General features: G+C 55.4%; 1 protein-coding gene across 4 annotated transcripts; it reads left to right on the top strand.

Annotated features, from left to right (window-relative positions):
* The first annotated feature begins 53 nt into the window (after nucleotides 1-53).
* On the top strand, nucleotides 54-15,167 carry SV2A (synaptic vesicle glycoprotein 2A). Of its 4 annotated transcripts, none has more exons than XM_011384678.2 (14): nucleotides 54-1,376; nucleotides 3,696-3,741; nucleotides 4,600-5,573; nucleotides 6,780-6,960; nucleotides 7,754-7,905; nucleotides 8,021-8,154; nucleotides 8,751-8,840; nucleotides 9,079-9,189; nucleotides 9,368-9,456; nucleotides 10,115-10,279; nucleotides 10,493-10,626; nucleotides 11,453-11,659; nucleotides 12,739-12,898; nucleotides 13,300-13,483. In XM_011384678.2, exons 3-14 carry the CDS (start codon nucleotides 4,952-4,954, stop codon nucleotides 13,481-13,483), a joined length of 2,229 nt encoding a protein of 742 aa, XP_011382980.1. In that variant the 5' UTR covers nucleotides 54-1,376; nucleotides 3,696-3,741; nucleotides 4,600-4,951. The 4 variants fall into 4 exon arrangements, with proteins under 4 accessions (XP_011382980.1, XP_011382979.1, XP_011382978.1 ...); XM_011384677.2 differs by having other exon boundaries at nucleotides 3,696-3,779; XM_011384676.2 differs by lacking the exon at nucleotides 3,696-3,741 and having other exon boundaries at nucleotides 1,240-1,376; nucleotides 13,300-15,167.
* Nucleotides 15,168-15,806: the final 639 nt, after the last annotated feature.

Here is a 15,806-nt window from a genome sequence, read left to right as displayed (position 1 = left end):
GGTTAAATTTCTCGTGGTAAATTAATACGTATTATGCCTTTATATTTCAGTAAGTTGTAAACTTTGTTGGCACAAAGAGTGTTTCTAAGATATGGCTTTGGACTCTGCGAAACCCAGGTCCACACCCTTGTCAGTGATAAATTCAGTACCGAGATGCCACCTGTGAGGTCCCTTGGGACATAGCCAGCCAGTCCTCTCCATGTAGAGTACCCCAGTACTCTGAAACCTCCACATTTAGCAAAGCAGAATCACACACTATTAGATCTGAAATGGATCTGATACAGCTTCTAGTCCAGGCCCCCCTCCCCCCCATTTTCCAAATGAGACAACAGAGCTTCAGAGAGGCAGAGAACTTGATCGAAAGCCCATAGCTTGTTAGAAGTAAGGATCCAGGTTAGAGCCCCTGGTCAGTGCTCTGTCCAGAATATTCTAAGACCTTACCTGGAATAGGCAGACACATTCAGTATGTACATCCCCAAACCGCCACACAGCCCCTCACCCCTGGAGCAGGGATGGTCAGTGAGTGGTATGTGTGGCTTGGATCTCTGAGCCCAGGTTTTTGGTACAGGATAAAAGAAAGAAGAAAGAACTGAAACCAATTCACTCCTTTCAAGAAAGTGGGGAAGGGTATTGAGGGAGTCCCTCTTTTAGTCCTGGGCCTGTGAAACTCAGCCTCTCCAGGACTCGCCTCTGCTGCCGACCAGGTGGAGGACTGGAGGGCTGCGCCGTGAATTAATAATCTGGACTGTTTCTGGAAAGAGGTGGGGGAGATCCAGGAGTCTCCACCTCTGGCAGCTCGGGACAGAAACCACACCTTGTTATTCCCGCTTTCTCTAAAATAGCCAGGTAAACATGTAGTCTGAGCACTCCGAATCTGGGAGAAGGCTGCTGGGAGCGGTGGAGACGGGGAAGGGAGGTGCCTGAAGGTAGCCAGAGCCCCTAAAATATGTGGGTCCCGCCATTCTGGGCCTGGGGTGCTAAGGAGGGGGCTGCCTCATTCACCCCTTCCCATTCTGTCTTCCCACTGGTCTCCCTGAGATCACCATTTCCGTGGTTCCTTTCATTTTCCGCTAGGAAGGGGCTGGAAAGGGTTGCGTGTCGTCTCCAGCTGTCCCTGTGACAATCCCCCAGCCTTTCATCATTTCTCCCTGGTGCCGAGTCCCTTTTTCCTTCTGCCCGCCCCCCCCCAACAATGGTCTCTCCCGATGCTCGGCGGCGCCGGGGTGGGGGGGCGGAGGCGGGGCTGGAGCGTGTTGGGGGGTCAAGTCTGCATTGCCGCTTCCCCGGGTACCCGGAGCAGTCCCCGCTGCCGTCTGCGCCACAGCCGGGACCCCCGCCCTCACGCAGGACTCCCGCACCCAGGGGACCCAGCCCAGGTGAGACTCTTCGCTCAGTCCTTCACGGCCGCCCGCCCGGGGCAGAAGCATCCTTGCCTTGCAGCCATTTTATCCTCCGATGCTTGGCTGCTGGGGAGGGTGACCGTCCTCGCTCTAGGGGTGAGGGGTTGGGTGGTGGTTTGAATGGACATTTATTTCAGTTGCTGTGCTGATTTAAAAAAATGTGTGTGTGTGTGTGTGTGTGTACACACAGAGAGAGAGAGGTGTTTTTCTCTGCCTTAGCCAAGTCCCTCACTATGTCCTCCCCTCAGACATTGACGGGGTGGTGGTGGGGTTTTTAGGTGGAACAGGGGTCACTCAAACTCCAGTCCCCTCCTCACCTTGGCGACCCCCCCACCCCCACCCCAAAGGAATGATAAATGACCTTGGCTGGGGCCAGAGAGCGGATGCCGCCTCGGTCGGCTGGACTGGACTTGGGGGGGGGGTGGGGGGGCAGTGGAGGAAGGGCAGGTGAAGGAGGGCGGGCAGGCGGAGGAAGGGTGGAAATGTTGGGGCGAGATGGTGAACCCGCAAAGCCCCGGGGCTGGGCACGGATGACGGGCTGGCGGCAGCTGCTCCGGGAGCTGGCGGAACGGGCGCTGACCATGGGCCCTTGTCCGGCCGCAGGACCAAGGGCGAGGGGAGGCTTGGAGAATCAGTTCAGCCTGTTATAGGGGCTCGTCCCTCACAGCCGAGCAGAGGCGGGATGCGGGCGGGGGTCGCCGCAGACGCTGGTAGGGGCGTCGTTATGCCTGTGCGTGTGGACGTCTCTTCCTGCGTCCCTGCCTCTTCGCCTGCTGTGTTCCTCCGTGTGCCCTCTCAGCTGACACCGTGTTTCTCCCGGGCAGGATGCTGGGAGGGGAGGTGCAGGCTTGGCTGTCCTGGGGTGGGGGCTGAGGCTCAATCGCCCAGCCTAACAGGGAGGAGTGCTCCAGCACCTCCTCCCTCGTGCCGCCCCATCTCCTCCTCCACGAATGTTTTGATAAGTGACTGCTTCTTAATGACCTTGTCACCTGGGCTAGGGTGGACTGGGGAATCTGGGTGGCTCCCGAAGTCAGGAGCTTTGATTGGAGGTGGGGGGCTTCTGGATCCTCCTCTTATCCAGGGATGAGTGAGTTGTCCTAAAGGCAGCATTTGCTCAGGAGTCCCCCGGTCCCCCACTCCTCTGCCAAGCATCTCCTGGGTACATTCTTCTGGTCAGGTGAAGCTCGCCTACCTTAAAGGGCTGTGTAATCTCGAATCTTGTCTCCTGCAGCCTCCACCTCTCCAAGTCTTTCTCTCCCACAGGCTTAGCCACCCTGTGCTGCTTTTGGGGCTAAAAATAGCAACACTTTCTCACCAGCTCAAAGAATTTGTCTTCTTTCTCTCCTTCCTGACCTCCTGGGCTCGTTGGCCCTGGGGGAGCTGGCTGTTGAGCCATCATATCCTGCTGTGGCTCTGGGGGGGGCCTTCTCTCCCCTGCTTGTCCCCTCAGGGGTAAACAGTGCTAACAAACACAGGATATGGCTCGGGGTGGCCCGTCTGCCTCCTTCAGGGTTTGAGGGGGAGATCTGAGCTGGGAAAGAAAGAACAGGCGAGCAAATTGCCACGCAGTGAGGGGATTCTACAGTTCCCTCTCTTTCATGGAGGATGATTTGAACCCTGATTCACAAAGAAAAGAAGGTGACATAGGGGTCAGAGGTTCTGGTCTTCCCTGTCCACTGCTCACGTCTGTCCTGAGGGGGTGAGGCTTGCTTGCCAGGGCTTCTCTCTGAATCACATAGCATTACTTACCCCCTTCTCCCAGTGACTATATGTGCGTGCGTGCGTGCGTGTGTGTGTGCGTGTGTGTGTGTGTGACATTTTTAATGAAGGCCTTGGATGGGTGGGAGCAGAAGGAGGCAGGATATTTTTAGGGGAATGATCTCTCATAAGAATCTTGTCCTGCTTCCTCTGCTTTTATGAAGGAAGTGGGGGTTCTCCTATGCTTCCCTCTGGAGGATGTCTCTTTTTGGGGGGGAGGCTCAAGGCCCCCTTCATTCTATGCCAGCCTCCTACGCAATGCAGTATTTGTGGGCTTCCTTCTCCTTGACTCCTGGAGGAGCAGAAAGGATTAAGGGGGCTTAGGAAGGGAGGCCCTGGAGGAATGAAGTGGGACTATAGGCCCTTGGACCCGCACCCCCCATGCTGGCAGCGTATGTTTATTCGGTGATCTCCATTCCCACCCCCACTAGTGAAAAGGGGCCCACGTGTGACATCCTGAAGGGAGGTGGCAGCAGCCAGTCATCGCCTTTTTCGTAGCTTTTGATCTGCCCTCTTCCCCATGCCCTCTGGTTCCAGGTCCTGCTTTTCCTGAGTCTTCCTTGTTTGTCCGGCTGTAGACAAGGTGGGCCCAGATGCTGAAATTAGTTTGAACACAGACAGGTGGGCCTTGGGACTCTTTTTTGGGAGGACACTGGGCATCCGAGTATGCTCCACTGCTTTTTTTCTTGCTGTTTCCTGCTCCTGTCATGTTTTTCAATCACAGAGGAAAGACGGAAACTCATATTTATAGAATATCTACTGTGAGGTCGAATCGGAGAAATAGAGATTATTATCCCCAATTTAAATTTAAGGGCACTGAGGCGTAGGGAAGTCGAGTAACCTGCCGAAGATCAGTTGTTTGTAAGTAAATAGCAGAGCTGGGATTTCAAGTTAGGTTGCATAACTGTTGTGTGCTTTGCACCGAACCAGCTTCTCCTTCCCAGTGTCCCTCTCTGCCACTCACCCAGAAGTGGCTTTTGTTCTGGGGTCTTGTGAGGGAGTAGATGGCATCTCGCTATATTGTCAGCGCGAGGGTAATAACTAATGTCTATTCATCGCTTTTTACATGCCAGGAACTATGGCAAGGAGCTTACTTTTCACTTCTTAAGTAAGAGGAAACGGAGGTTTGGATGTGCAGAGATGTGCCCGTGGTCCCTTAGCTCTAGTAAGTGCTGAAGCAGGAGCTCTGTGGCGGTGTTCGTGACTCGGGAGCACATCTCATGAGTGTAGTCTCCAAGGTCAAAGTACAGGGGTTTGTGCTGAATGACCCGCAGTTGGCGTCGACAGTCAACCATTTTTTACTGGCTGTAGGCGTGAAGCAAGGAGACCGTCCCTATGCCGTGTGACACAGGTGGGCTCCGGGTTGACAGGAGCTCTGTATCGGCCTTCTTCACCAACCGAGGCCTCACAACCTCCTCTATCTCCCTCTTATTTTTTCTAGATCTCCAGAGTGCCTGGAAGAGAAGTAGGCGGCCTCTCTTGAGTTATCCTGGCTCCCCAGCTTAGCCCCACCGGAGCTGGCTCCCCCTCCTTGTCCCATGCCCCTATCCCCGCTCTCCCTTCCCTGTGTACCCAAATGAACTGGGCGTAGGCCAAAATCCTCTCCCTCCTTTCTTCTCCCAGACACTCGCTGGCCAGGCCCCATTTTCTGCTATTCTGTGCCCAAAGATACCCTAACACACTTCACCTGCGTAACTGGGGGAAGGGTCTTTCTGAGTCCACGAGTCCTAGAGCAAAGGCCGATAAGGAGCAGGGGGAGGGGCGATCTGGTGACGTGCTCCCCAAGCCCCGTCATGGAGGAAGGCTTCAGAGACCGGGCAGCTTTCATCCGCGGGGCCAAAGACATCGCCAAGGAAGTGAAAAAGCACGCGGCCAAGAAGGTGGTGAAGGGCCTGGACCGCGTCCAGGACGAATATTCCCGAAGATCCTACTCCCGCTTTGAGGAGGATGATGACGATGATGACTTCCCTGCCCCTGCTGACGGCTATTACCGTGGGGAGGGGACCCAGGACGAGGAGGAAGGTGGCGCATCCAGTGATGCCACCGAGGGCCACGATGAAGAGGATGAGATCTACGAAGGGGAATACCAGGGCATCCCCCGGGCAGAGTCTGGGGGCAAAGGCGAGCGGATGGCAGATGGGGCACCCCTGGCTGGTGTGAGGGGGGGCTTGGGCGATGGGGAGGGCCCCGCTGGGGGCCGGGGGGAGGCACAGCGGAGGAAAGAGCGGGAAGAACTGGCCCAGCAGTACGAAGCCATCCTCCGGGAATGTGGCCACGGCCGCTTCCAGTGGACGCTCTACTTCGTGCTTGGCCTGGCACTGATGGCTGATGGCGTCGAGGTCTTCGTGGTGGGCTTCGTGCTGCCCAGCGCTGAGAAAGACATGTGCCTGTCTGACTCCAACAAAGGCATGCTGGGTAAGACACATCCGGGGCACCCCAACCCCGCCTTGCCCCAAACACCCCGACTCCTGAGAACTGTTCTCACTACTGGGAGTCCCAGCGCCCTCCTCTCAAGATGTCCCCAGAGGGCACAAGGTCCTTTGCACTCTGCCCTCGCACACCCTCCTCTGGGGGAGGACAGTGGGCTGGGGCTTCGGCCGGGGCTGGGGTGGCGGTCTGTTTAGTTCTGCAGGGGGTGGCCATGGCGTGAGAGGCCCCATTTAATGTTTCTTCAGAGCCTCCTCTCCTGTTAGCCTGCTCCCTTTCCCTGACTGGGGACACAGGAAGTCAGGATGCAAACTCCCTAAGTGACATGGGAAGGGTCGATTTGGGGTGATGCGGCTAGGGAAACAATCCTGGGTCTGCCTGCAGCCAGAGGAGCTGGTCACACTTGCTTCGGTCAGCGTTGGGAGTGCTCAGGGGCTGCCGAGCGGTCTCCGATGGCCCTGCTAGATGGGGAACCTGAAGGGGGAACCCCTAGACTCATTCAGAAAGGATCTCAGCCTCGCTGTGCCACTACGTTGCCATCAGATCTTGGGCAGGTCCCTTCTCCCTGGGACTTGGCTCGAGCATAGGTAAAGTGCAGGAGGAGATGGTTTTAAAGGTTACTTCCAACTCTGAAGTTACGAAGGAAGTAAGGTACAGGAGCATTTATGACCGGGAGTGTTGGAGCTGCAGGGAGTGAGGACGGACTTTGTGGGGGGGATTTCCTGGGAGGAGTGAGGGACTTTCCTGGGGAACACGAGAGACACCTGCTGCTCTGAGAGCATCCAGGCGGTGGCCGGAAGTAGGGGGGCGTGGCTAGAGGGGACCCTGGGAGAGTCTGGGAACCTAGGCAGATCCATTCCTCGTTCCAGGCAAGCCAGAAGTGGGGGTGTTGTATTTGCGTGTGTTTGTGTGTGACAGACAACCAGGGCGTGAGAAAGGAGGAGAGAAAGTGAGCGTTCTGGGGTTCTCCCACGTCTGGATTCCCGCCTTCGAACCCCCGGCCTGCAGGATGGCCTTCCCTGTTCGCTCACACAGTTCAGCGTCTCTCGCTTTCTCTCATCTCCGGGTGGACGTAGCTTCTAGAAGTCCTGCGGGTCCTCGGTTCATTCTGTTGCACTTCAGCTCATTTCATGGTCAGCGAGTGGGAGACGTGGTGTCTGCTCACCCCGCTCCTGCCTCTTTTCCTCCTCGCAGGCCTCATCGTCTACCTGGGCATGATGGTGGGAGCCTTCCTCTGGGGCGGGCTGGCCGACCGGCTGGGCCGGAGACAGTGTCTGCTCATCTCGCTCTCAGTGAACAGCATCTTTGCCTTTTTCTCATCCTTCGTCCAGGGTTATGGCACTTTCCTCTTCTGCCGCCTGCTTTCTGGGGTCGGGTGAGTGTCCTCCTCCTCAGCCTCCGGAGGGCAGGACTGTGCCTTGGTCACTGCTGTATCTCTAGGGCCCAGCACGGTGCCAGACACACCAGATGTACTTCAAGTATCTCTGAGTTGAATGAATGGATCCCTTTCTCCTCTTGCCATCTCAGGCCAGCTGCTTCCTGTCCTGGACCTGTCTCCTGCCTGTCCACACAGCCATTCCAGAAATGTCTGGTCCACCCTACCCTTTAGTTCCATAATGAGGCTGGCTCCACGAAGAGGCCTTGAGGGTCTCAGCCTCACGCCCGGGCACCCGTGGACCGTTGAGTCATCCCCTTCCCAGAGAATACATAGATATTTCCTGCATTCGACAACAGACCCCGTGAATACCCACGGCTGCCCGAAGTCTGAGCTCGCACGCACACCGACACTTCTCCCTGCACGCACGCCCTTGGCCTCCGAGCTCTCTGGCCTGCTCCCGCATGCCTGTCCTCAGACTGTTCTTTGCCCATCTTATTATTTTTGGGGTGGGGGGAGGTGGTTCCCTTTCTCTATAATTATCCTCCCTCTCTTCCAGCTCTGTGGTATCAATGTTCGTTCCTTCTTTTTCCCTGAGACCTGCCTGCCTGGTTCCCACGGTCCCCAGGATGGGTGCTCGATGGCTAGTCATGAATTTGTAGGGCACTAAGTGTGAGAACCAGTCTCTTCTAAAAGGTCTGGAAGATGAAAGGGACTTGGGCACCCAGAGCAGTGGGGCAGGGGATTCGGAATACGGTGGCTTTCCAATGCTGAATTCTTGCGTGCCCTCCAGGATTGGAGGGTCCATCCCCATCGTCTTCTCCTATTTCTCGGAGTTTCTGGCCCAGGAGAAGCGTGGGGAGCATTTGAGCTGGCTCTGCATGTTCTGGATGATTGGCGGGGTGTACGCAGCTGCTATGGCCTGGGCCATCATCCCCCACTATGGTGAGCAGCCCCTAGGGAATGCACCCCAGACTATCTCCCTCCTCTCCTGTGCTCCCTGTGGTGGGGACCCCCAAACCAGTGGCCTCTCTGCTGACTCTGTGACTGCCCCCGCCAGGGTGGAGCTTTCAGATGGGGTCCGCTTATCAGTTTCACAGCTGGAGGGTCTTCGTCCTCGTCTGCGCCTTTCCGTCCGTGTTTGCCATTGGGGCTTTGACCACACAGCCCGAGAGTCCCCGCTTCTTCCTGGAGGTGACTGGGCGGCTGAGCTGCAGGGGTGGGGGTGGGGTCAGCAAGGGCTCCTGTGTCCCAGCACCACTATGGCTTTGGTTTGATCCTACATGGCTGCCTTCCTCCCTCCCAGGGTCCATTCTCTGTGGGACTTTATCTCCCTTCCTTTGTTAGACTGTATCTCCAGAAGGGTCCTGGTGGGTGGAGAAGCGAGGGGACCTGCTCAACTATGGGTGGCTTAACATTTTACAGGTGGGGCCTTGGCCCTGGCCCTCCAACTATAACTTGGTGCAGCAGTTTAAGGTCCTGCCTCTTCTCTGCTTACATGCTTGCCCATCGTCATCACTTGCCTTGTTTTGAATTTTCTCTTCCATTGGACCAGGGGATCCCTAGGAACTATACTTGTATCTCCTCCCACTCCTGCCCACGTCTGATGACATTTTGCTGTGTCTCCACTTGGGGCTCTTTCTGAGTGGGTGATGGGTGTGCCCATAGGTCAGGGGTCAGGGGCGGGAGCCTTTGTGTGCCCCGCAACTCCAGAAGCCAGGGTGGAAGGTGGGGCTGTAAGCCTGGCTCCGGGGACGGCTGACCTGGCTGTGGGCTCTGTCTGGCTCTAGAACGGGAAGCACGATGAAGCCTGGATGGTGCTGAAGCGAGTTCATGACACCAACATGCGAGCCAAGGGACACCCCGAGCGCGTCTTCTCGGTAAGCCACGGCCCTTCCCCCAGTGCTCCAAGCTGCTGCACCCCAACTCCACCTGGCCCCTCTCTGGATACCCCCTGAGAGATTTCCAGGCGTCCCAAGCATACTCTCCGTCCACGCGATCTCTCCTGGTGTCCTGCACACCTGCCTCCCATTTTGCTGCTGCGGGAGAAACTGAGGCACACGGAAAGGGTTGGGAAAAAAGGACTAGGTGACTGCTCACTACTTCTCTTGATCCCAGGTAACCCATATTAAGACGATTCATCAGGAGGATGAGTTGATTGAGATCCAGTCAGACACAGGGACCTGGTACCAGCGCTGGGGTGTCCGGGCCTTGAGCCTGGGGGGGCAGGTAATGGTGGCTTAAATGGCGGAGAGAGAGAAGGGAGTAGGGGAGGGGGAGAGGAAGGCAAAGCTCGAGCCCGATGTGGGGGTCATGGGTGAACTGAGGAGGAGGTAGGGCAGAAGCGTGGGGGTCCGGGGAGCTAGGAGTTAGTGCAGCCACTGTCTGACTTTGCTCTTCTGCTTAGGTTTGGGGAAATTTCCTCTCCTGTTTTGGTCCAGAATATCGACGCATCACTCTGATGATGATGGGTGTGTGGTTCACCATGTCCTTCAGGTGAGGAGTGGGTGGGGTGGGTGGTACGTGGTGGACGGGATGCTGTGTGGGTTGGCAGAGAAGGGGAGAAAATGAAAATGCAGGGCGCGAATAATGAGAAAAGGAGCTGTTCGGGCCCCTCTCTGATCCTGCACCTGGCACTCTACTCCATTCATTCTCCCAGCAAACCCTCTTCCAGCCCGAACAGGATTAAATTTCTCTCCTGTGCCACGTACTGAGCCCGGCCGAAGGTGACGTGGCCCCAGTCCTCACGGAGTTTACATCTCGGGCAGGGAGCTAGATGAAACTAGCTATAAAGCAGTGTGACGGGCGCCACGTAGGGCAGCACAAAGTGCTCTGGGAGCACGGGCCGGGAGTGGGGGCTTCCCAGCCCAGATTTGGGGTGGGGATCTGAATCCCAAAGGATGAATGGGAGTTAAGCTGAGGGGCGATGGGGAGGCTGATTTAGGCAGAGGGAAGAGCAAACGCCTGGGAGATACGAGTTCGGTGGGAGGGTTAGAAGAACCACAGCAGAGGGTGGAGGGAGGAGTGGTGAGAAATGAGGCTGGGGCGGGGAGCAAGGTGCTGACATGGGCTGGTCCTTGATTTCCCCCTCATTCTGGACTGGCCGGTTCCGGTCCCTGAGCCCTGCCTGATTCCATCACCCTTGACTCTTCAGCTACTATGGCCTGACTGTCTGGTTTCCTGACATGATCCGCCACCTCCAGGCGGTGGACTACGCGGCCCGCACCAAAGTGTTCCCTGGGGAGCGTGTAGAGCACGTGACTTTTAACTTCACCCTGGAGAATCAGATCCACCGAGGGGGACAATACTTCAACGACAAGTATGTGGGGGCCTTTATACTCCATTCTCCCCCTGTCCCTTAACACCCCTTGCCTCTTTTCTGAGTCTGGGAGCTTTGAGACAATGGGTCTTGGGGCAAAGACCTGGTGTCTCTCCTCAGTGCCACAGCTTCCCATTACTTCACTAAGGGGTTGAGCCTTGGAGGAGGGCACGAGGATGGGGGGCAGTGCCCCTCATCATCCTGGCCTTCCAGGTTCATCGGGCTGCGCCTGAAGTCAGTGTCCTTTGAGGATTCCCTGTTCGAGGAGTGTTATTTTGAGGATGTCACATCCAGCAACACGTTTTTCCGCAACTGCACATTCATCAACAGCGTGTTCTATAACACTGGTAAGGCTGAGTGGCTGGTGGCCGTCAGGCCAAAGGGCTGGGTGGACGGTGGACCTCGCGGTCCCTCGCTCAGGGTTCTCGACCTCAGCTCCCTGGAGCCTGGGAGGAAGGTGGTATGGGGCCTACTAGCTGCTACCGATAAGCCCAAAAATCTAATGGAAATTGAACACTTTCTTGTGGTAGACTATCTGACAAAAATATCAAGTTTCTTTGATGTTTTTAGAGCCCAGCATTAAAACAACTCGATGCAGTGGTATTCAGGCACGGTTGAAGAGGGTAAAATCATTCAAAACAGGGTCTTTTGGGAAAAAGAAAAACAATAAAAGGAATATTTGGTGGGGAAAAGGTTGGGAATCATTGCTTTAATCTAATTCTTTTATCAGTGATTCCCAAACTATATGCACATGGCATTAGTGGGGCTTTCCCACCTCTACATGGCGTACCAGGTGAGCTTTTCCCACCTTGCAGGAAAAAGTAATGGATAGGATTTCTAATGATTTTAATTTTTCCTACACCATGGCACTGCTACTGCTTATCGCCAGCATGGAGGACTAAAAAAATGACCAGGAAATAGACTATTAAGCAGAAAACTTGGCAAAAGCCAGTCACACCGTTTCAGTCGATAGACTATGGACATTTTCTGCTGTAAAGATTCCTAGCTCCTGTGGTGATGTTTAATAATCTGATGTTTTGCAATGAGTTCCATGAACGAATTCGAGAGCCCCCAATGCTAAACCCCACAAAGGCAGAGCCCTGAGCCCTAAGCGGTAGCAGCCTCTGTCTCTCATTCGACATGACTGCCTGCCTGTCTTGGCCTTCACCCCAGACCTGTTTGAGTACAAGTTTGTGAACAGCCGTCTGGTGAATAGCACATTCCTGCACAACAAGGAGGGCTGCCCACTAGATGTGACAGGGACGGGAGAAGGCGCCTACATGGTATACTTCGTCAGCTTCTTGGGGACGCTGGCTGTGCTTCCTGGGAATATCGTGTCCGCCCTGCTCATGGACAAGATTGGCCGGCTCCGAATGCTTGGTAAGGGGAGAGGCTGGGGGGTGGTGTCAGAACTGATTAGGGGGCCAGGGCGAGGGGAGACAGTCAACAGGCTTCTCACCTTCGTCTGTGGAAGAGCTTAGCCAGAGAAGCATTTCTCTCTCACATCTTCTGCTTATGGGGTGGCAGCAAGATGGGGGTGGGGCCTGGCCTGGAAGCTTCTCTGGGGGGCGAGGGAGGTAGCGGCATAGCAAGTGGTTCAGGGCACAGGCTTTGAGGTTATGGGCTTTGACTCTCAGCTCCACCACGGACCTTGGGCAAGTTCCGTAACCTCGTGAGCCCAGGTGTCTCATGTGGAATAGGGGGGTGATGATAGAACCTGCCTCGTAGTGACAGAACCTGCCTCATAGAGCTCGATGGGGCGGGAGTCCAAAGGAGGACCCTGACCCCGGCGCTCTGGTGACCAGGTTCTTGTCTTATGGCATGAGAAAGAATTCAAGGACACGACAGACAGCAGGCAGGAAAGTGTAAGTTTTAGTAAAGCGGAAGTACACATTTAAGAGAAAAGTGTGGGCAGCCCAGAGAGAGTCTGCCCAGCCGCGTGGGCAGGTCGGGGTGTCCCGAGGCCATCTAGCCCGCCTCCCATCTGGGCTTGTTTCCGTGCCACCTGGAGGGGATGAGGTGGCCCGAGGCCATCTGTCTTCGTCTGTCTTGTCTCCTGGCCTTGGCTTGTTTCTCATGCTGGGGTCTCAAACTTGAAATCAAAACAAGAAGAGAGGGCTGAGTGAGGGACCGAGGAAAAATTCTAGAGCTGCATCCTGGAGGATAGGGGGACCTTCCCTAGGCTGCCTCTCCTGCTTCAATAGGGTTGATGCATTCGATCAGTGATGTATTAGATCCAGTTGCTTGGCCCACAGCTGGCATCGAAGAAGTGGTCGGTACTGACATTAAGAGGAAAATCAGAAGGGAGGCTGGGGATGAGTGAAAAGCTTTCCTTTTTGGGTACCTTGGGAAAAAGTCTCATCCTGGGCTGCCCTTAGTGCCAGTTGATGGGTCAGGGTGGGTGGCGCTGGCTCCCGCTGCGGCCCGGCTCACACCGCTCTCTCCTTTCCTGCCTCTAGCTGGCTCCAGCGTGATGTCCTGTGTCTCCTGCTTCTTCCTGTCTTTTGGGAACAGTGAGTCAGCCATGATCGCTCTGCTCTGCCTTTTTGGGGGGGTCAGCATTGCATCCTGGAACGCGCTGGACGTGTTGACTGTCGAACTCTACCCCTCGGACAAGAGGTAGTTGGAGTGTGGTGGGGGCAGGGCAGCTGGTCGAGAGGGCAGGGGACAAGCGGGGCGAGGAAGTGGGGCTGAATGGGACAAGCATCTTCAGGGAGAGAAGGGTACACGTTCCCACTGAGTTTCTCCTCTAAAAGCTGGTAGCTTTTGTATTCACTCCTTGAAGTCTTAACTATTAATCCGATTTTTTGGTCTCCTTTTCCCCGGCCTCCCGATTTATCTATATTCCCCGGTGCGCATCCCTCACCTCTCCGAACTCTGCCCTTCCTCCCCCCCTCGGACACGGCCCCCCGTCTCTCACTTCTGCTTCCCCGCCCTTCCCCTACAAACCCTCCCATGCCTCCTCCTCGTCCGCCTCCTGGGCTGACCCACCTGTGCTGCGCTGGGGGACCCCTGGACAGGACCACAGCCTTCGGCTTCTTGAATGCCCTGTGTAAGCTGGCAGCGGTGCTGGGGATCAGCATCTTCACGTCCTTTGTGGGAATCACCAAGGCTGCCCCCATCCTCTTCGCCTCGGCTGCCCTCGCCCTCGGTAGCTCTCTGGCCCTGAAGCTGCCTGAGACCCGGGGGCAGGTGCTGCAGTGAGGACATGTTTGGGGCTTCGGGGGTGGCAGGCACACTGTGAGACCAACGACCCCTTCTCCCCTTGCCCTGCCCTGCCATCCTGGCCTCCGGAAACCCTCACTCTCCATGTGTTTGGCGTCTTAGCCATTGTGTGTGTGTGTGTGTGTGTGTGTGTGTGTGTGTGTGCGCGCGCGCGCGCGCGCGCATGCGTGCGCACACGTGTGACCCCGTAGGCGGGGAATACAGGGAAAGCTCCTCATCCCGGTTTTGGGATGCAGCTCTACTCCCCACCTCCTACCACCCTTGACTTTGCACAAGAGAAGGTTTGGCCCCCCCTTCCCCGCCCCCCGTGTTCGTGAGGGACCATCGCTTTTTCTGGCTCCAGGCCCTCCAGCGCAGGCTGCCTGCCTTCCCCCTCATTCCCTCTGCCTAGGCCCTGGTGAAACCACGGGCTTGTGGTTATGTCGGGGGCTGGGGCTTGGTGTAGACCACGGACCAAAAGAACTGAGAGTCGGAAGGGCCTCGGGCGCCTTCTCGCACCTCCTGTTGGATGCTGGGGGAGCAGCAATAAACCTCAGCCCCTTGGCCTTCACTTCCCTTTCAATTTGGGCTATAACAAGCCTGAATTCTATGAAATTAGCTTTCTGACTCTTATTTATTTATATATTAAGTTCTGAGGCAGCTCAGCAGGACTGTGTGTGTGTGTGTGTGTGTGTGTGTGTGTGACTGTGTGTGTGACGTGTGTGTGTGCGCCATGGGGCAGGGGTGTCACTATGCTGTCCTAAAATGCAAGCCAAGGGTAACTTCAACGGACACACACACAACCCTGCCCCCCAGAGTACCACCAGGATGGTGTTTCTGTGCCAGGCCTGGGAGGAGGAGCCCCGGGCCTAGCCGGGCTGGATTGGGTCCCACAGCCGAGGGCGGTCTGAAGGCACCTCCCCTCCAATCAGCAGCACAGGCCTCCACTCAGTCAGCACAGCCGCCCTCCCACCCCCGGCCTGGCCCCTCACAGGCAGGAGAGCAGGGGAGGGGGAGCAACCAGGCACATGGTCAAACCAGCAGATCACAAAGCACAAGGAGCTGAACAGGGGCAGGGAGCAGGGGCCTCCCAGCAACCACTCCCGAGTGGAAAGAGGTTGGGTAGTCAGCCAGGGACCCTTACTGCAGGGACCAAAGCCTCAGTTTCCCCATCTCACCCTTTCCACACAATAGCCCCTGTAGGTTAAGCTGCCCCTGCCCTACACCACTCCATGTGGCTGCTTTCTTTGGTGTCCCCTTCTTCCCCACCGTAGCTGTGATGTGTTGTAGTTTTTAGCTGTTTGTAAAATGTTAAAAAAAGGAAAAAAGTGAAAACAACAACAAAAAAGAAAATCCAAATTCACTTTCCTCTTGCTGCGTCTGGGCCCCCACCTTATGGTCACCCCCCCATTTTGTAACACTGAACCAGGTGGTGACTGTTTAACTCTTTGGTGTCTGTGCTCAGAAGACTGCCTTCTCCTCCAGTGCCCAGTGGATGAGTGTGTGCCCTTCCCTTCCCCTTCACTTGCTTGACGCAGCCCTCTTCCCTGCACCCCCTGGAGGGACCCATCCATCCCCCTTGCTCTCCAAGGGAACCCTAAATCCAACTCTGTTGATGTGAAAAATGAAGTGAAAAATAATTGATGAAAAATAAAAAGGAAACAACAAATCCTTAAAATTCAAAGTGGCTACGTCTGCTTCTTTGCCTCTGCACCTACACCCTACAGCTCTGTTCTGCCTGCTGGGAGGGGATGATAATGAGATGGAGAAACAACTTCTCTCTAAACTGAAGGCCAGAATAACACGAGGTATCACATTTACTCCTCAGTTGGCCTCTCTTCTGACCCTACTTCTGCAGTTGGAGGGGCCCCTCAGTATTCTCATTTTTGAAGACTTGGGGTAATGCCCTACGACGCAAGAGCAAAAAAAACGAATCACCTGATTTGAAAAACGGGCTAAGGACTTGAATAGACATTTCTCCAAAGAAGACATACAAATAGCCAAATAAGTATATGAAAACATGCTCAGTGTTAGACATCATACCTGTCAGATAGCTTTTACCCAAAAAAGACAAAAAAAAGTGTTGGTAAAAACGTGGAGAAATTGAAATCCTGGCACGTTGGTGGGGATGCAAATGGTGCAGCTGCTGTGGAGAAGAATATGGAGGTTCCTTAAAAAATTAAAAACAGAACTTACTGTATGATCCGGCAATCCCCCTTCTGGGTAGTTAACCAAAAGATCTGAAATCAGGATCTTGGAGAGATAGTAGGGCCTCCATGTTTACTACAGCACTATTTACAACAGCTAAGATATAGAAATGGCC

This window comes from Pteropus vampyrus, unplaced genomic scaffold, assembly GCF_000151845.1.
Source record: "Pteropus vampyrus isolate Shadow unplaced genomic scaffold, Pvam_2.0 Scaffold617, whole genome shotgun sequence".
NCBI classification, from domain to species: Eukaryota; Metazoa; Chordata; class Mammalia; order Chiroptera; family Pteropodidae; genus Pteropus; species Pteropus vampyrus.
This window is presented reverse-complemented; position numbering and strand designations above follow the sequence as displayed.

Bases quoted from the DNA above. Each gene is read 5' to 3' on its own strand.
- SV2A (XM_011384676.2), top strand. From the start codon at position 4,952: ATGGAGGAAGGCTTCAGAGACCGGGCAGCTTTCATCCGCGGGGCCAAA. The intron at 10,627-11,452 runs GTAAGGCTGAGT...CCTTCACCCCAG, and splicing joins CAGCGTGTTCTATAACACTG to ACCTGTTTGAGTACAAGTTT. The intron at 12,899-13,299 runs GTAGTTGGAGTG...ACCCCTGGACAG, and splicing joins CTCTACCCCTCGGACAAGAG to GACCACAGCCTTCGGCTTCT.